This window comes from Peromyscus maniculatus, chromosome 8 (genome assembly GCF_049852395.1).
Source record: "Peromyscus maniculatus bairdii isolate BWxNUB_F1_BW_parent chromosome 8, HU_Pman_BW_mat_3.1, whole genome shotgun sequence".
In the NCBI taxonomy this organism is placed as follows: domain Eukaryota; kingdom Metazoa; phylum Chordata; class Mammalia; order Rodentia; family Cricetidae; genus Peromyscus; species Peromyscus maniculatus.
The window spans coordinates 103072953-103092653 of record NC_134859.1 but is presented as its reverse complement, the minus strand read 5'-3'; the positions used below and the strand labels follow the sequence as shown (position 1 = coordinate 103092653).

At 49.4% G+C, this 19701-nt stretch overlaps 2 protein-coding genes across 6 annotated transcripts; one reads left to right on the top strand and one right to left on the bottom strand.

Moving 5' to 3' along the window:
* The first annotated feature begins 2348 nt into the window (after positions 1-2348).
* On the top strand, positions 2349-3762 carry Nt5c (5', 3'-nucleotidase, cytosolic). Of its 2 annotated transcripts, none has more exons than XM_006993622.4 (5): positions 2349-2531; positions 2759-2859; positions 2931-2991; positions 3184-3298; positions 3411-3762. In XM_006993622.4, the coding sequence occupies exons 1-5, from the start codon at positions 2349-2351 to the stop codon at positions 3554-3556; spliced, it is 606 nt and encodes a 201-aa protein (XP_006993684.3). In that variant the 3' UTR covers positions 3557-3762. The 2 variants fall into 2 exon arrangements, with proteins under 2 accessions (XP_006993684.3, XP_076399827.1); XM_076543712.1 differs by having other exon boundaries at positions 3383-3762.
* Positions 3763-4245: 483 nt separating this feature from the next.
* On the bottom strand, positions 4246-19361 carry Armc7 (armadillo repeat containing 7). 4 transcript variants are annotated; one of them, XM_006993621.4, is made up of 3 exons: positions 18941-19361; positions 18708-18851; positions 4246-5589 (listed from the first exon to the last, which is right to left on the bottom strand). In XM_006993621.4, the coding sequence occupies exons 1-3, from the start codon at positions 19029-19031 to the stop codon at positions 5228-5230; spliced, it is 597 nt and encodes a 198-aa protein (XP_006993683.1). In that variant the 5' UTR covers positions 19032-19361; the 3' UTR covers positions 4246-5227. The 4 variants fall into 4 exon arrangements, with proteins under 4 accessions (XP_006993683.1, XP_015842645.1, XP_076399829.1 ...); XM_015987159.3 differs by having other exon boundaries at positions 5314-5589; positions 18772-18851; positions 18941-19336; XM_076543714.1 differs by lacking the exon at positions 4246-5589 and adding an exon at positions 8222-9251 and having other exon boundaries at positions 18941-19336.
* Between the last annotated feature and the right edge of the window lie 340 nt (positions 19362-19701).

Here is a 19701-nt window from a genome sequence, read left to right as displayed (position 1 = left end):
AAGCATTTCACATAATGTTGAATTGACAGCTGAATAGCCTAGGATTATCCCAGTCTCCCGAAACAGGCTAGCCTTCTGCATAGGGGCATGGCTTTTACTGGCCTGAGTTTCTACCATGAGTCTTACAGGGAGGGAATCTGTACCCATCTTCCTTAGCTTCATTAAAAGATTTATTGCATATACAGTGTATGTATGCCTGCAGGCAGAGGACACCAGATCTCAGTGTAGATGGTTGTGAGCCACCATGTGGTTGCTGGGAATTTAACTCAGGACCTCTGGAAGAGCAGCCAGTGCTCTTAACCCCTGAGCCATCTCTCCAGCCCAGTCTTTTATTAGAGAGATAAGCACCTGGTTACAGGTGTTTTGAGGGAGCAGCTGGCTGTTCAGCCAGTTTCAGCATTGTTGGGGCAGATTGTTGGAGTGGAAACTTGCTGGAGGAGGTTCAGCACCCCATGTTAGAAAAGAATCTATGAAGTCATACCATCTTCAAACTTTTTAAAATGGTGGGGTTGATGTGCTTGGAGGGGTGCTTAACAGTTAAGAACATTCACTGCTTTGGTGAAGGATTCAGGTTTAGTTCCCGGCACCCACTTGTCTCACAACTGAAGCTTGCTGGCCTCTGCAAGCACCAGGCACTGCATGTATGTGGTACACATACATGTGGGCAAAACAATAAAATCTAGTTTAAAATGTGGAGTACAGTGGTGCATGCATTTAATCCAAGCACTTGAGAGGTGGAGGCAGAAGCATCAGGGGTTCAGGACTAGCCTCAGCTACATAGTGAATTTGAGGCAAACCTGGGTGCATAAAACCCTGTTGCAAAAAGGTGGGGGGGGGGGCGTCTGGGAGGTGTTGGAGGAAGTCCAGGGTGAATAGGGTAAAAATACATTGTATACATGTACAGAATTCTAAAGTAATTTTTGTTTTGTTTTTTTTTTGAGACAACTTCTTTGTGTAGCCCTGACTGTCCTGGAACTAGCTGTATATACCTGGCTGGCTTTCCAACTCATGGAGATCTATCTGCCTGCCACTGCCTCCCAGTGCTGAAATTAAAAAAGCATGCATTAGGCTGGGCAGTGGTGGCGCATGCCTTTAATCCCAGTACTTGAGAGGCAGAGGCAGGTGGATCTTTTTAAGTTCAAGGCCAGCCTGGTCTACAGAGTGAGTTCCAGGAAAGGAGCAAAGCTACACAGAGAAACCTTGTCTTGAAGAAAAAAAAAAATGCACCAACACCTCACTGCGTGGCATAAAAATATTGTTAAAAGTTACCCAAAGGGCAGGAGAAACACACCTGCAGATGAACCTTTTAACTCAGTTTGTCTGAGTTGCCTGGCTTGGTGAAAATTCAGTCACAAAGTAAAGACTTACATTTTTGTTTTTGAGACAGGGTCCTTACTATGTAGCTTTGGCTGTCTTGGAATTTAGAAATCCGCTTGCTTCTACCTCCAGAATCTCGGGAGGCAGTGGCAGGAAGATCTCTGGGGTTAAAGGCGTGCACCACCATACTTGGCTCATTTGTTTTAAATGGCTTTTTCAAGTGAGATGCCGGGCTCTGTGTTGTGATGCTTCCACCACGATGGTTTAGGAGGCATGGACAGTTGGGTGTAGTGGCTCCCTCCTTTAATCCCAGCACTCGGGAGGCAGTGGCAGACAGAGTGAGATCCAGGACAGCCCGGGGCTACACACAGGAATCCCCTGTGAGGGGGAGGAGCAGTCATTAAATAGGGAAGAACAGCCATCAAGAGGGCTCGCTCATCTGCATTTATAGGTTGGTAAATCAATGTGAGAGTCGCCATGAACTTTGTGAAATATACAAAACCAGGTGTATGTGTTAACGTTTGACGTTTTCTCTAGAAGGAACTGGAAGTTTTTAATTCTACTGGAGACCTTGGCTGCAGAGAAAAAGCAGTGGACTCAGATTGAAATCAACGCTACTGTTTCAAACCAACTCTGGTTTATGATTCCATCTCTTTGAGAGCCCATCTCATGCCCACAGTTGTCTTTAAGGGGTCCTTTCTTGAACTGGGAGCCTCATGATCTGGGAATTGGGGTCCCAGTGGGCTCCTGTCCACCTTCAACCTGGACAAGCAAGGGAGACAGTCTGCATGCAGCATGTGGAGCAGGTCCCACACTGCAAGGATCTCGGGGGAGGTCCGGGGGAGCGGGATACTGAAACTACACAGGAGTGGCGGCCAAGTAAGAAACGCAGGGCCATCCTGGGTACCTCCCTGGACACTATGCAAATGAGCTGGGTCGAACCCCGCCCCTGCTCGCGTCCCGGAAGCTTGTTTCCGGGACTGGCACCCTCTGCGTTGCTGCTCTGCTCGGCGGAGACCCCGCGTGCGGCCATGGCGGTGCGGCGGCGGCCAGTGCGCGTGCTGGTGGACATGGACGGCGTGCTGGCCGACTTCGAGTCTGGCCTCCTGCAGGGCTTCCGCCGCCGCTTCCCCGGGGACCCGCACGTGCCGCTGGAGCAGCGCCGCGGTTTCCTCGCCAGCGAGCAGTACCGAGCCCTGCGGCCGGACCTAGAGGTAGGAGGCCGACGGAGAACCTTGATTCCCCTCCCTGGGCAGGGCCGTCTGGGTTCTACTCCAGTCACCCCAGCTTCTGAATCCACAGTTCACCCGACTAGAAAGCTTGAGAGCGCTCACCCACCTCCAGCATTTTATCCCGGGTGGACTCGGGCTGCTTAGTGTGGGTCCTCTCTGGGGCTCCCCCTGCTGTAAGACGGGAGCGGGATGAGGTCTGTCTCTTTCAGGAGAAACTGGCCAGTGTGTATGAAGCTCCAGGCTTTTTCCTAAACTTGGAGCCCGTCCCTGGGGCCGTGGACGCTTTGCGAGAGATGAACGCCTTGCAAGAGTAAGGAGGGGAGGAGGGGGCGGCGGGAGGTCAGCCCGCTCCCCAGGCCTAATTGCCCCCTCTCTCTGCAGCACCGAGGTCTTCATCTGCACCAGCCCACTGCGGAAGTACGACCACTGTGTGGGCGAGAAGGTGCCGGCGCCTGCGCAGATCTAGCTTTCCAAATTTGGTTTTTAAAAATAAACCACAGAAAGTGGGGGTTGGGGGGGAGGAGTACCACACTTTTCAGGCTTAGTCCCACTTAACCCAACGCCTCACTGACCCTGCATTTAGAGTCTAGCAAGCCCACTCACTGGCCGATCTGCATTTTTCCCCCCTTTACAGTATCGTTGGGTAGAGCAGAACCTGGGGCCTGAGTTTGTGGAGCGGATTATCCTGACCAGGGACAAGACAGTCGTCATGGGGGACCTGCTCATTGATGACAAAGACACCATTCAAGGTTGGGCCAGTTAATTTTGACAACCTCCAGGCACCTGGCCTGTTGTTGGGATTAGGGAGAGGAATAAAAATAACCAGATTACAGGCTGCATGCTGTGCCTTTCCTGCCGCAGGCCTCGAGGAGACCCCAAGCTGGGAGCACATCTTGTTCACCTGCTGCCACAATCAGCACCTGGCCCTGCCCCCCACCAGGAGACGGCTGCTTTCCTGGAGTGATAACTGGAGGGGCATCATAGATAGCAAGCGAACCGTCCTGTGAAGGACCCTGAGGTGTGTCTACCGGAGCAGCCTGCACGCACAAATGACTTTCTCCAGGCTGGGAGCCACTGTAACCTCCACTTGAACAAACTCCGCCATCTGGCCCTTCTCAAGATGGCTGCACCCAGAAGGAGCAGGGTTGGCACAGAAATACAACGGGAAAATCAGGAGATTTTTTTTAATAAAAATAAAAACCAATAACGAGGCTTTGGTTTTCTGAAGACCCTTCTCTTAGGAGAGGAGAGGGCCCGTGCGGGGGGGGGGGGGGGGGGGGGGAGGCGGAGCGGGGTGGTTCTGATAAAGAGGCCTCTTCCTTCCCTCATCTAGTGGCTGTACAGACAGCCCCAGTGCCACACCCTTGAATATCTCCTTTCTCTAACACAGCTTTTAGTTGCCCATCTAGTGGGGACCCCCATTTTTCCTGAACCCCAACTCATCAGGCCCACCCTCTTTTCACTTTCCCCCCAGCTTCATTTTTCTTTCACTGGCACAGGAGGGAGGGAGGGAGGGAGTCACCAGTCACAGGATCTGGCTGTCCTGACATTATTGGGACCCTGCTTCTTCCTTTTGTGACAGGCCATAGCCCAAGTTGGCCAAGGACTCACCAGGTGGGCTAGTCTCAAACTTATGACCACCCCCCATTTCTCAAGTGACTGGATTGCAGGTTCGAGCCACTATGCTCCTCCGGCATCTAGTTCTAGGTGTCTTTATTGAAGATCTATCTGTCAGTCCTAATGGGTTGACAGCTGCCCTGGGAGCCAGTGGTTCCTGGAGAATGGCGGGAAGCAGATCTGGATAGCCATGAAGGGTTCGTTCATATCCAGGGCTCCTACTCCAGTGTCAGAAGATCTGATCACAGGCAGAGGGGCCAGAGCAACTTTTCTGAAGGGACAGGGATGCCACAGTTGGCAGCTGGTACATGAGGGGTCCACAGCCTGGTCACCGGAGGAGCTGAAGTCGCTGTCTTTCTGACCATGTCCTAGGATCTATGTAGTAGGGCCTCTCCAAAGGGACAAGGTATGCACCTCCACCCCTGGTCCCGTCTTTATTCTGTGCTTAACTCCTAATGCCTGATGGCCTCTGGTTACTAGTCCTTCAGGTGACACCCAAGGGCAGAGACTTCATCTCTGCATTCTTCACACGGTGCCTAACAGGCAGGGGTGTGTGGACATTTGTTTCTGGGCTACAGAGCTGTCCAAGTCAATGTCTGCCGTGCCCAAATGCCCAGCCTCAGTGCTAGAGGAGTTACCCACAGTACCTTCCCAGCTAATAAGGCCAACTGATCTCTAGCCATTGACGTCACTCTGGACACTCATGTTACTGGCTACTCTCACAAGTCTTGGTCCAGCAGCTGCTCATGAGTACACCCTATGCGGGGCCTTTCACGTGAGGGTGTTAGCTGGGCACTGGGGCACCAGAGCTGTCTGCAGTTGTTGGCAGTGCCAGCCCTCGAAGGCCACACCAACTTTGGTTTTTCTCCTCTAAGCATCTCAGGTCTGGCTTCTTCATCCTACGGCTTCTCCTAGCCATAAATACCTGCCATACTCAGAGACTGTACCTTGCATACAGCTGACCAGGCATCCCTTGGCCAGGATGGGCTCAAGGTGCTTTCTATGCCTATGACAGAACTAATCTCAGACAGAAAGTGACAGGGTCTTGCGGTCTCCTTGGATCAGGGCTGTTGTGGGGCCTCAGTCTTTGGCAGTGGGATACCCAGGGCTGAATGGGCCTGCTGGCTGCGGGCCTCAGCCACCTGGCTTGGGGAGCAGAAGTCTTCTAGGAAGATCTGGGCCAGGTTCCGGAGCCTTGTGTTGGCTGAGAGAGAAAAGCGCAGCATGCACTGGACCACAGGCAAGGAGGTGAGCTCGGGATGGGGGTTGGTGCCGGGTGAACTCAAGTACATGAGTGTGGTGACAGCAGATAGCACCGTCTCCTCGTTAGGACTGGATAGGCAGTTGGTGATGAGCGGGATGCCTCCGGCCTGCAGGATGTGCTCCTTGTTGGCCTTGTCCGGGCACAGGTTACAGAGGCCCCCTGGAGAAAGGCAAGGATGAGCGGGGTGCTGTGGTTCTGGCTTCCTCTCATCTCTCCTTCTTTCTGGCTAGTGAGTCTTGGGGAAATGCCCAGGCCTGGGGAAAAGTCTGTCTATGGACAAGGACTGCAAAGTCACCACGCCCCAGTCTTCTCTCAAGACTTGAGGAAGTCCAGCCTGCCACTATTATCCCCAAGTCAAGTGGACACAACACCATGCCTCACTGTTACTAGAATTCTGGAGAGTCAGAAAGTCCAGAGTGAGAGACCAGTGACTCTAGATTAAAAAAAACTCTCGGGGGAGGGACTGGGAGGAGGAATTGCAGCCAGTATGTAAAATAAATAAAGACATTTATTTAAAAGAGAAAAAGACTGTCAAGAGATGCTCAGAGGTTAAGAGTGCTTACTGTTCTTCCAGAGGACCTCGGTGCAGTTCCTAGCACCTACATGGTGGCTCACAATGACCTGTGACTTCAATTCCTGGGGCTCCAATGCCCGCTTGTCTCTATGGATACAGGCATGCATGTAGTGCATGTATATCCATACACATAAACACGGACATAAAGACCCAAACTTGCATGGGCACAGGTCCCTTCTTCCATTTTCAGGTTAGGCCCCCTTTGGCCTTGGGGACAGATGCTACCTTTTCTAGAGGCACACTTTGCTTTAACTCTGGCTCCTCAATGCAGGAATCTGACTTCCTGTTCTCACTAACTCAGCTTCTGGCCATCAGGGCTCTATGCCCCTCTGCCTAGCTGGCAGCATCTCTTGAAGATGAGAAGAGAGTGAGGGCCTCAAAGAAACCCTGTCTCAAAAAACCAAAAAAAAAAAAAAAAAAAAAAGAAAGAATAAAAACAAACAACATAAGGACTGGCCAGGAGGAGGTGGGACACACACCAGCACTTGGGAGGCAGAGGTAGGCAGATCTCTGTGAGTTCAAGACTAGATGGTCTGGAGAGCAAGTTCCAGGACAGCCCCTCTCTCCAAAAAAATGGTGTAAGCAGCCTGTGTTCCCAAAAATTGGAGCAGAGGCTCTGCCTGGGATTCCCCTCTCCAAACTTCTTGGGCTAGAGAGATGGCTCAGCAGTTAAGAACACTGACTGGGCCAGGCGGTGGTGGCACACGCCTTTAATCCCAGCACCCAGGAGGCAGAGGCAGGGGGATCTCTGTGAGTTCGAGGCCAGCCTGGTCTATAGAGCGAGATCCAGGAAAGGCGCAAATCTACACAGAGAAACCCTGTCTCGAAAAACCAAAATATATAAATGAATAAATAGATAAAAATAAATAAATAAATAAATAAAAATAAAACAAAAAACAAAGACTGGAGAGAAAGCTCAACAGTTAAGATCACATACTGCTCTTGCCGAAGACCTGGGTTCAGTTCCCAGCACCCCATAAAGCGGTTCACAACCACTTCTAACTACAGCTCCATGTTACCTGATGTTCATGATGTCCTCTTCTGGCCTCCAATGGCACCTGTGCCCACATGGACCTATTCATACCTCCACCCCTGCCACATACATACACATACATGAAATAAAAATTTTTTAAATCTTAAAAATAAAATAAAAAATACAAATGTTGGGGTTGGGGAGATGGTACTTGCCATGCAAGATGAGGCCCTGAGTTTGATCCCTAACACCTACATAAAAAGTCAGACATGATTGTGGGGGTCTGTAGCCTCTTTATGGGGGAGGGGAAAAGACAGGAGAGAGAGAGTGTGTGTGTGTTTTTGGTGAACTTCAGATTTAGTGAGAGACTCTGTCTCCAAAAACCACAGTGGAGAGCCACAGAGGAAGAACCACCTCTGGCCTCCACAATCATGAACACACACACATAGAAAGAATTAATTTGTGTGTGTGTGTGTATGTGTGTGTGAGAGGGGGAGGGAGGGAGAGGAAGAGGGAGAGGGAGAGGGAGAGGGAGAGGGAGAGAGAGACTCACATTACAGCTCTGGCTGGTCTGGAACTTGCTATGTAGACCAAGCTGGCATTGAACTCACAGAGAGTAATCTGCCTTTGCCTCCCAAATGCTGGCATTTAAGTCCTGTGCTATCATGCCTCCCTACAACCCTTTACATTTTTTAATTTTATTTTATTTTATTTTTTTGGTTTTTTGAGACAGGGTTTCTCTGTGTAGTTTTGCGCCTTTCCTGGAACTCACTTTGTGGACCAGGCTGTCCTCGAACTCACAGAGATCTGCCTGCTTCTGCCTCCCGAGTGCTGGGATTAAAGGTGTGCGCCACCACCGCATGGCTACATTTTTTTTTTTTTTTAAAGAAACCAGATTTAGGGGCTGGAGAGATGGCTCAGCGGTAAGAGCACTGGCTGCTCTTCAACAGGACCCAGGTTCAATTCCCAATACCCACATGGCAGTTCACACCTGTCTGTAACTCCTATTCCAGGGGATATGACTCCCTCACATAGACATCCAGGCAGAATACCAATGTACATAAAATAAAAATAAACAAAAATTAAAAAAAAAAAAGAAAAAAAAGAAACCAGCTTTAGGATGGATCTCGAATGATCTCACAAGACCAAGACCAAGTAACAGTAACCCATGGGGACAGAGGTCAGAGCTGTGCAGCCTGCATGGGGCACATGGAGAAACAAGCCACATCTTGATGGAGAAGCCATTACATGGAAGAGCACATACTTTAATGAATTTAAGGATTAATTAAACTGCCACTTATGTGCATTTTACTGTACATTCATCCTATGTATGTACAAGATAGTTACAAAACAAGAAAGAGTGGACTGGGGTGTGCCTTGGTGGTGGAGGGCTTGCCTAAGTCCCTGGGTTCACTCTCAGCACCACCAAAATGAAACAGAGAAAGCAAGTCCTGACTAGCCAAAGAATCTGCTTTGGACAGACAAAGACAGGGGGAAAAAAAACAGCTAGATGCAGGAGGCAAAGACTCTGCTGGACACCAGTAACCATAGAAACCCCTGAGAGGCGGGAGAGGAAATCCCAAGTATAACTTGAAATGGGAGAGCTGGATTTGGAGAAGTAGACGAACTGGAGCCACAACGCAGGCACTGGTGCTGGGAAGGGCTCTCAAAGGACTGTCCTGGGGTTAAAAGAGCGCCGGGCACCTGCTGACTGGGTGAGCTCTCCTTGACGAGGTCCAAGACGTTACCTCAACTTAAGGATCTGACTACACCAGGGCACAAGGCTGACCTGGCCTGTGGTCAAATCTTCCTCAGGTGGCAAACCCTCATGGTCCTAGCTACTAGGGCAGCTGAGGAGGGAGGAGCACTTGAGCTCAGGAGCCCATGGGCAGCCTGGACAATATAGTAAGACCTTCCTTCACTCAAAAAATATAAGACCAGGTCAGGAGATGCAGGTAAAGGTACTCGAGCCTGCCTGGGTGGGACCTGAGCCCAACCAACCACAGGAACCCACAGAAAGGTGGCAGAGAAACTGACTCCATAAGGTTGTCCTCTGACCCTCACATGCACACAATGGTATGTATGTGCATCCCTTACACACCACACACACAATAATAGTACAACAGAGTTTAAAAAATAAACAGCAAGCTTCCCTGGGGACTAGTCTGTTCTAGGGCTTTACTTCAGCACCTGTGAGTGAAAGGAAACTACACATGCGTGTATATACTCACAGCCATGAAACACTTAGGTGTGAACAACACGGAAACCGGCTGGCTGTAGGAGACAGGAATCGGTATGAGGGCAGAAGTGGGGTGAGGCTTCTCTGAAAGTACCTTGTGATATTAGTTTTCTTTTCCTTCCTTCCTTTAAACAGATAGGGTCTCTCGATGTAGCCCATACTGTTCCTGAACTCACGGTCCTCTTGACTCTGTCACTCAAGTGCTAGAATTACAGGTGTGCATAACCACTCCTGGTGTATGACACTGCTTTTTTTTTTCCATTATATTGGTCAGACTGGCAAGATATTGCAGATCAAGGATATATACCAAAATATATAACTATATTTAAAACAAATCTAAAGTAGGGTGTGGTGGCTCACACTTACAATTCCAGTACTTGGGAGGCTGAGGCAGGATGTTGCCCCAAGTTCAAGGACAGCCTGGACTACATAGTGAATTGCAAGCTATCCTGGGTTATTGATTTTGACTCTGTCTTAAATAACACAAGCATACATACGTAGATACAGGCTACCTCATGCATAGATTATACAAAAATTATACACAGATACTTACATATGGATTTATAAATCCAGAAAATATCTCTGGAGAATATACTAGAAGCTAGCTGTAGGAAGCATTACCAAAGGGGCTGGAGACTATGGAGCAGATTGGAGTGCCTGGCAGACACACAGGAGGCCTTGGAGTGCACACCCTAGCACAGTAGCAACAACCACAGGAAGGAGGGACAGGCCTGGTGACACAAACCCTTAATCCCAGCACCTGGGAAGAAGAGGCATGCATCTCTGAGTCTGAGGTTAGCCCAGTCTACATAGCATGTCCAGGCCTGCTAGTAAGACGTTATCTAAAAACAAACAAACAGCAAACAAACGAACAAAAAAGGGAAAGAAAGGGTGGTACACTATGATGTATATATGCATGCACATGACAAGGCATTCCTATGGAGCCCTGGAGGATCTGGAACTCTCCATGTAGACTAGGCTAACACTGGACTTCTGGAGATCTTCCTGCCTTTGTCTCCCGGTCATGGGATTACAGTCCTGTACCACCATGTTGGGATCTCACTCTTGAATTCTGTAAATTCTATATCATGCTGGCCAGTTGTTTGTCGCATAAATAAGACACCTACAACTGCTTATGCCTAGAACAAGCCTGCTTGGTCTCATACTAGAGGGCTCAGAAGATCTTCTGGTCCAGGACACCCAAGTAGCTGGGACTGTGTGTACATGCCACCATACTGATTGTACTTTACATGAAAAGAAAAAGACAACTCTTTCAAATGCCAAAGACATCTAATCAAATCAAAAGAAATACACTGTTGCTTTCCAAAGAAGCTGCAGACTTAGCCTTTGAGCACTACTACCACCTGGTGGCATAGTTATGTATTGCAAGATATAGGAAGACAATTTAACCTGAATTCTCAGAGGTCGCTTTTTTGGTGGTGGGGGTTGGGGGTGTGGGGTGAGGGGTGGGGATGTGGGGTGAGGGGTAGAGGTGTAGTTTCAAGTCCTGCAACTCTGATCAGGCTGGTTTCTAACTCACAGAGATCCACCTGCCTCTGCCTCCCAGAGCTGGGATTAAAGGCATGTGCCATCACAGCCCTGCTAGAGGCCATTTCTAGCTTTAGCAACAAAACTGCTAAAACCCTGTGGGGCCCTAAGCAGTTTTCATAGAAGAAGATCCTCATCTCTCGTTGCTCTGTATGTCCTGGTTGCTTCTAGGACAGTACAGACAGATGTACAGGATGTTTTAACTAGGGCTTCAGCTCAACTTTTTTTTTTCCGAGACAGTTTCTCCGTGTAGCCCTGGCTATCCTGGATCTCGCTCTGTAGATCAGGCTGGTCTCGAACTCAGATCCCCCTGCCTCTGCCTCCTGAGTGCTGGGATTAAAGGTATATGCCGCCACCACAGCCATGGAGGACAGCTTGGTGTGACTAAAACCACTGCCTGGTGGCTGTTAGTTCCTCTGTGAGGAAGCCCTGGAGTTGGGCTTGGGCTCTGCCCGCTGGTTCCACTGGACACAGAACTCAGATTCTTGAAGGTTAGGGTGACACTAGTTACAGTTACTAGATAACTCTAGTTATCACAACTAGTGGGAGTCAACCTTGTTGAGGAGAGGTTTCCCGATATGTAAGGGTTTAGTCCCATTTGCTGAGCACAGGAAAACTGCACCTCACCCTTCCCCGGAAATGACAGCCAGACCAGGCTATGGTGGCAAGGGACTACTGTGTCCTGCAGAGCCCACCACAGCTGGTGGGGCAATGGCAACCGGTGATGCTCCAGCAGGTCTCAGGCTCCTGGTCTCAGAGAGGCAGAAAGGCACGTGTCCAAGTCAGGGGACGGCTCGGGAAGTCAGTGTTCTCCTACAATGTGGGTCCTGGGACTGAAAGGTTGTCAGGTCTGACAACAAAAGCCTCTCCCCAATGAGCTATCTCACTGGTCCTTTTCACTCAATTGTTAAACTGGTCCTTAAGCTTTACTGAAACTTTGAACCTGGTTGTGTGATCCTTTATGCAATGTAACTTCAAAAACCATAAAATCATCTCACCTGCACCCACTCTTGGGTGTGTACTATTGTTCTTAAGTACCCACCTCTCTGACACCCACACTTAGACCTACATGGTGGAAAATCTCCATTCTAACTTTGCTTCACTCTGACTCATCCTGAAATTCTTTCCAGGACACAGATTTATCTGGGTGGAGGTCCCTCAGTCCACCAGCCCGAGGTCCACTGGAACAAGGTCCTAGTGCAGTGCAGCTCCTAGCTGTTAACAATAAGCCTATCTCCAGGGTGGGAGGCAACAACACCCAGGAAGGACAAGCAGGCCTACAATTGTTGTTGATTGGTATTTTACTCTCTTGGGGGGCCGCCACCCAGCTCCCAAATAAGTCACACATGGAGATGTATTCTTACTCATGAATGCCTGGCCTCAGCTTGATTTATTTTAGGTTATCCCATCTACCTTTTGCCTCTGGGCTTTTCCCGTTTGCTTACTTCTGTAAATCTTACTCCGTTGCTGCTTGTGTAGCTGGGTGGCTGGTCCCTGATGTCCTCTTTCTTTCTCTGGCTCCTCATTTTCAATCCTCCATCTCTTCTCTTCTTTCTCCTCCTAGATTCCTCTTTATATATGTTCTCTCTGCCTGCTAGCCTCAACTACCCTTTCTCCTGCCTTGCTATTGGCCAGCTAGTTCTTTATTAGACCATCAGGTGTTTTAGGCAGGCACAGTAACACAGCTTCACAGAGTTAAACAAATGCAGCATAAACAAAAGTAACACACCTTGAAATCATATTCTACAAGACACACTGAGCAGCATTCCCTCACTGCATGCTAGTGCTGCAGGAGCTGACAGCCATGGTCTGGCAGTCAGGGTAGAGTACAACTAGCATGATAGACACCAGGCTTTCTTCACTTAACATTGCCTAGGCATCAGCTGGCAGGCTAAGGATCCACACTTCTACTGCTCTTACTTTTCTAGAGGGCCAGAATTCCTGAGCAGAAGGGTGGTTCCCCTAATGGGATACTGTCCTATCCTACCTGGGAGAAGAGAGATATCAGCTTTAAAGCGATCTGGATTCAGGTCTATGGGCGGAGGCCTAGGGGATTCTATAGTTGCAGGCAATGACCTGAAAAACCAGTTAATTCCTTCAAGTAGCTACTTACAATTCCCCTCTGACAGGTAACTGAGGGAAATCACACATGAGATGCTAACTGAATCCAAGCTGTCTGATCCCCCAGCCCAGCTCCTTCATACCAACTCACTCTGCTGCTTGCCAACAGAGACATTGGTTTGGGTTCTGAGAGACATCACCATGGGCAATCTGACTCAGCTTGTCTTTTGCCTGTTTTTTTTTTGGGGGGGGGGGTGGAAGGGGGGGAGGTTGTTTTTGGTTTTTCAAGACAGGGTTCCATTGTGTAACAGCCCTACCTGGCTGTCTTGGAACTCACTTTGTAGGCCAGGCTGGCCTCGAACTCACAGAGATCTGCCTGCTTCTACCTGGGATCAAAGGTGTTCGACACCACACCCTGATCTCTTGCCTGGTCTTTGCAGAACCAGTCCTTCATAAGGTCTCTGTGTCAAGTCACAGGACTGCATCCTTTTGAAAGAATCTCTTCTGGATCTGCCTCCAACCCTCTCCTTCCATCTTCCTCCTCAGGCCAAAAGACCTGAACATCCTTCAAGTGCAGATAAGCACAGCCAGGCTTGCTTCTCAGGGAGATCACCTCCTTCGAGCTCCCATTAGGGACAAAGACTAGAAGCTCCGAGGTGGACACAGTGCTCTGGGCTGTAGGGCAGGTGCTTCACAGTGCTCCCCTCTAGTGCCAGAGGCGTTCCAAGGAAGGGAAATGATGACAACCACTTGAAATCTTCTTCTAGGTCCCACTGGGACTCTCCTTTTCCGTTGCATATAATAAATACAAGAGCAATCTAATCTGCACAGCGTCCCAGAGATTCAAGGCTGAGAGCTGGAGCCACACTCAATACTGGAGCCTTGGACCAGGTGAAGATGGCTAGGCCTAAGTGCTTGGGCAGAAGGAAATGAGATGACACTGGCAGTTCTTGAGGAGGGACAGGACACAGTCATCCACTCAGGGGAGCTGCCCGGAGAGCAGACCCAGGTCAGGCCCAAGTCTCCCATGGAGCCTCCAAGTTAGTGGAGGACCTCATGTGTCCTGCGCTGAGAACACTGCCTCCTGGGGGGGTGAGGAGCCAGCAGGGCAGACACTGTTTGAACCTGGAGGAATGGCTGCTCTGTGATTGGGTCCTTTTCTCCGGAGTCAGCAGTCTATGTTAGAGGAGCTCTATGGCTCCCAGGTGGAAGCATGGCCACTGTCCCCATTCAGAAGGCAACAGTAGTGAGGCAGAGGTACACATGGAGGCACCTGGGAACACATCTAAAGACCAATGGTTGTTTGTAGGTTTTTTTGTTTGTTTGTTTGTTTGTTTGTTTTTTAAGATGAAGTCTCACTCTGTAGACCCTAGCTGGCCTCTGCCTCCTGAGTACTGGGACTAATGGTGTGCATGAGCTTGTAGAGGCTTTTGAGACAAAGTCTTGTAAACTGAAGCTTACCTTAAACTCACTATGTAGCTGAGTCTGACCTTGAACTTCTGATCCTTCTTCCTCCCAGTCTGGGGCCAATTTTTAGACTATTTATCTAGTATAACATTCTTCTAAAAGAACAGAGCTGACTTGAACTAATAATATCTAGACAACTGGACTCCTGCCATAGCCCAACTATAGAGGCCCCATAGGAGGCTCTGAAGACCCGTAGGCAGCACTTAGAGCGCCACCATTGCCCCTGCACGTGAGGTTCAATCCCCAATGTGCCTACAGCTCCACAGGCCTCTTCTGGGTCCTGACTGCTAGGGGAATTCCCTCAGCACCACACTCACTGGAGCAGTTGCTTGTGGAGGGTAAGTATAACTGGAATTTCTGTGTGCTCTGGAGCTCCTGCACAGTGAAGAGACAGAGGACCTGTGTGCCAGTTCTGTGGATTGCAAACATCAAGAAGAGCTGGGTGTCTCTAAATACCAATGTATTCAGGGATAAAAAGTGTCACTGGATTGTTATGCTATTAGATCGAATTTCTAGGTTACAGGAAACGAAGGAGACAGACGGACAAGCTAAATCACTGCTGCTGCTTCTTTTTTCTTCTAAGACAGGGTTTCTTGGTGTAGCTCAGGCTGTCCTGAAACTCTCTTTGTAGACCAGGCTGGCCTCAAACTCATAGAGATCTGCTTGCCTCTGGAGTGCTGGGATTTAAGGCTTGTGCCACCACTGCCTGACTTAAATCACCCTTCTTATATTGTAAGTCACCAGCACACATGAGGTTATATAACTGAATGTGGAAATCCTGAAACAGCTGGCCAGTTGGGTATGGTGTGCACAGCTTTAATTCCAGCCCTAAACATACATCTACCATTTGTTACTATGTATTTCTGCAAATCAGACTTCTCAGCACTGATCTTATAAAATCAAAGCCATTAAAACTCTGACAAACACTGAGGATGTTCTACATCCCACAGTATCAAACATTCAGCCAGGTTTGATTATGTGAAAAATAAACAAAAAATTCATCTTATTAGTATGCAAACGTTTCCTTTAATAAATTAGTAATTTAGTAATTGGATCCTCCACCCCCTTGGGCAGGGTCTCATGTAGCCCAGGCTAGACTCAAAGTTATTGAGCTGAAAATCACCCTAAATTCTTGATTCTCTTGCTTCCACCCCCCTTAAAATGCCAGAGCTATATTTATTTGTTATAGTAATGTTTGTTTTGTGTAATGTATATATATGCAAACATTTTCTCAAGATAGCTAGGTGATGGTGGTGCACCTTTAGTCCCAGCACTCAGGAGGCAGAGGCAGGCAGATCTGAGTTCGAAGTCAGTCTGGTCTACAGAGTGAGTTCCAAGACTACATGGAGAAAACCTGTCTTGAACTGCACCCCCTGGCCCCCAATTTTTTTTTTTTCAGGATAATAGGGCTTCTGAGTGGGAAAAGGTTAAGAAGCCCTGAGCTAAATGATACGCTTGAGAGTAAAGAGACATACAGGAAGGTGGGCCACCTTGTAGACATGGTGTAGACCATTCAACAGTCAGCATTACGGAAAGAGCATCTTTTGAGGAATCGCTACCCTCCAAACAAACATGAAGCACGCTGTCATTTTCTTTTTGCCTTCTGAGTGCCGAGATTAAAGGCACGTGGCACTGCACATGACCGACAGCTGTCACTTCATCAGCACAACTGTGACTATTTACAGGAGACATTCCCACTGTACTTGCTGACTACTGATGCTCCCTCAGAAGGGGACAGGAGAGCCATTAGGTCCTCACTCAAGATTCTAGGGGCTCCCTCCTATACCTCTCAGTTGCTGTGACTGTGCCCTAACCGCTGGGGCCTTGGAGGTGCTACAATTTATAGATGGTGGAAAGCTCCTGAAGGGGTAGGGACTCCATCTATAGCGAAGTCATCCCGTGCTGGGGCAAGTCTATTTGGTGGCACAGCTGCCACAGGGTCACCCCACTCTGTAAGTAGTGGTTGCCCAAGTTGTACTTTGGTGAGCTCTAACTTTGGTTGCTGCTGTGCTCTACAGAGAAGGCACAGATATTGTTTACATGTCCCCTGGAGAAGACTCCCCCAAACATACAGCTATAAAAGAGATTTAAAGGCACTTGCTGCAGAAGTGGACAATCTGAGCTTCATCCCTTGATCTCACATGGTGGAAGGAGAGAACTGACTCCTGCATGTTGTCCTCCACATCCCCATCCTGACACACACACAAACACAGATACACATTAAATAAATGTGAACGATATTAAAAGGACTTTAAAAAAGAGACTGAAGGTAATTTATGTACCACCTCCCTTCCAAGAGTGCACTATGGAAAGGGTGAGGGAAAGCAGGTCCACATTAGAGATGTCTGGCAAACACTCCCTCAGCCAGGCCATGAAGGTGAGCATCAGGAGAGCTAGTCCCACTGGCACTAAACGTTCCTAACGTGGCATGGTAGAAACAGCACCTTCCTGTCACAGGAAAACACAAGAAAAACATCATGCCAGGCATGGTGGCACAAGTCTTTAATTCCAGCACTAGGTAGGCAAAGGCAGGGTGGTCTACATAGGGAGTTCCAGGCCAGCCAGAGCTACACAGCGAGACCCTGTCTCAGAAAACACCCCCCACCCCACCCCCACCTCCCGGCCCAAGTAAGACATGATCAAGTCATGTATGCCATGTGGGATTTTGGGCCAGAAAAGGGTATTAGGAAAAAAATGAAGGATAGTTGATTAATATAAAGACTTTGGCTAGTCATGATGTATCAATATCAGCTCATTAATTATAACAAACAAACCATACAAAGGAGGAAGTTAAGATAGGAAAAAGTGGGTGTGGCTATGTGGGAATTTTTAGATTCGGAATTCTTTCTTCTTTGCTAAGAAAGAGTCTTGAGTGGCTCAGGCGTGGACTTGCTCTGCGGCTGGAGATGCGCTCGAGTTCCTCATTCACCTGTCTCCATCTCCTGAGTGCTGGGCTCCGGAGCACGGGCCACCACACACTCTACCAACTGAGCTACACCCCAGCCTCTTCAAGCTTCCTCAACCTGCTCTAAAATGACGTTCATTTGGGAGAGAAAGAGATCTCTCTACGGACACAGTCAGACGAAATGTGCAGGGCCCAAGCTGGACCCTCGTCTACACAAACCACCGCCAACAAAAATGTCCTTTCAGGCTTGCAAGATGGCTCAGTGGGTAAAGCACTTGCCACCAAGCTTCATGACCGGAGTTCCATCCCAAGGACTCACATGGTAGAGGATTGACTCTACAAACTGTCCTCTGAAAGCCAGGGATGGTGGTTCACCTTCTAGAAAACAAACTCCTTTAGGGCAAAGGCTTTCCCCAACCTGTTCACCATCTCTCCAGAACTTGGACCAGTACTTTCCAATAATAAATATCTATCATTGAGCCGGGAAGTGGTGGTGCACACCTTTAATCTCAGCACTCAGGGGGCAGAGCCAGGCGGATCTCTGTGAGTTCGAGGCCAGCCTGGTCTACAGAGCGAGATCCAGGACAGACACCAAAACTACACAGAGAAATCCTGTCTGGAAAAAAGCCAAAAAATCTATCACTAGGGAGATGAGATGGCTCAGTGGGTCAAAGAGCTTGCCATTCAAACTTGACAACTTGAGTTCAACACCAGGAACCTACCTAAAATTCAGATGCAGTGTTGAGCACCTGTAATCCCAGGAGAGACTGGGAGGTTGAGACAGGAGGATCGGCTGGAGGCTCATGGGCCAGCTATGGAGCACGCTGCTGCTCTACTACACAGAAGAAACATGAGCTCTGCCTCCGCAAACTGGAAGCAGAGAACTGATAACCATGACTATTTTACCTATTCATTTGAGACAGCCATCTTACCATGTAGCCCTAGGTGATCTAGAACTCAATATGTAGACTAGGCTGGCTTTGAACTCACAGAGATCCACCCACCTCTGTCTTCTGAGATAAAAGGCATATGCCACCATACTCAGTGAGAACTGACTTTTGAAAAACTGTCCTCTGACTTTCATACATACACTGTGGTGCACATACCCACACTCATTCACACACACACACACACACACACACACACACACACACACACACAGTTTTAAAAAAAAAATCTATCATGAATAATTCAAACGGTCATCTAACCCCAGGAGTCCTAAGCTATACATTTCAAGTCACCATTGCGTCTCTTGATATATAAGAGCAAGCTCCAAACTTCTTTCAAAGCAGTTTCAACTCACTTCCTTGCTTATCTCTTTTCTAAAGACTAGTTTGTCTTGTAACAGTGTCCTACTCTGTATTCCAGGCTGGCCTCCAAGTCACGGCAATCCTCCGGCCTCAGCCTCTCCTAATGCTAGGTTTACAGGCGAGTGCCATCACGCCTGGCTTAAGGACTGGCTTCTAAATCTCTGATGTCGCTCTAGTCAGGATCTCGTCAGTACCCTTACCAATAGCAAACTTGACTAGCGTTTCATTCTCTTCTGACAGCGAGTCGAGGAATAAGTCTAGCACTTGCAGCTGCCGCAGATACTGGTAGTTGCCCGGGTCATAGGCGAAGTTGGCAAGGTTGGCGAGGACTTGCTCCTTGGCGTCTGCAGTGGGAAGCGGTACTGGGTCGGCCCGTGCGGCTGCTGCCGTCGGGGCCCTTCCCGGTCCCTCGTGCCCACCCCACACCGCTCACCTTGGCTCTCGGTCTCCTGGAACTCAGTGACCAGCGCCTGCAGGTACCCTAGCCGCCCGACGTGGGGGTCTACCTTGGGCTTCTGTGCCATGGTCGGAGCGACGAAGGAGCCGGGAGGACGGGTGGGAAGGAAGAGGCCACAAGGCCGCGCGAAACCCTCGCCGGCACCCTGACCTGTCCCGGGGGCGACCGAGCGGCAGGCGGCAAACTCTGTCCGGTCCTGGGTTCGCAGTCTGCAGTGATTGGCAGCTGGAGATGAGATATGGGGATGGGTAGGGATCTCAGGATCCTGTCAGAGCCGGTTTGAAAACCGAATTTAAGGCGGGTGACAAAAAGCTGTGGCGAATTGGAACCAGAGGCACACCCCTCACCGCGCTCTCCACCCCGCTTCCGGGCTCAGGGCGGAAATCACTCTAGCCCCGCCCCAGGGAGCGGAAGGGGCCGGACCAGGACGGGATTGGGCGTGGCTAGTGAGCGTCCCCTGCACTTCCCGCGCGATTTCTCGAGCTCGTGGCTTTCTTTGGGCGTCCGCTGCGCTGCTGCGGGGATGTGTGGAGGGACTGGGGAGGAGAGAGAAGGGAGAGAAGGAAGGATGGATGGAACTGGCAGCTAGATGGACCTCATGGTCGTCCAGGCATGGTGCTGGTTGAATCCCAGCACTGGAGGAAGAGGCAGGAGGACCTCTATGAGTTTGAGAACAGCCAGAGTTCAAGGCAAGCCAGGGCGACATGGCAAGACCCTGCCTGCAAAGCAAAACAAGG

Coding starts and splice junctions, on each gene's coding strand:
- Nt5c (XM_006993622.4), top strand. CDS start 2,349: ATGGCGGTGCGGCGGCGGCCAGTGCGCGTGCTGGTGGACATGGACGGC. Junction 2,532..2,758: donor CCCTGCGGCCGGACCTAGAG/GTAGGAGGCCGA, acceptor TGTCTCTTTCAG/GAGAAACTGGCCAGTGTGTA. Junction 3,299..3,410: donor TGACAAAGACACCATTCAAG/GTTGGGCCAGTT, acceptor TTCCTGCCGCAG/GCCTCGAGGAGACCCCAAGC.
- Armc7 (XM_006993621.4), bottom strand. CDS start 19,031: ATGGCACAGAAGCCCAAGGTAGACCCCCACGTCGGGCGGCTAGGGTAC. Junction 18,852..18,940: donor CCAGGAGACCGAGAGCCAAG/GTGAGCGGTGTG, acceptor TTCCCACTGCAG/ACGCCAAGGAGCAAGTCCTC. Junction 5,590..18,707: donor GCTAGTCAAGTTTGCTATTG/GTAAGGGTACTG, acceptor GCCTTTCTCCAG/GGGGCCTCTGTAACCTGTGC.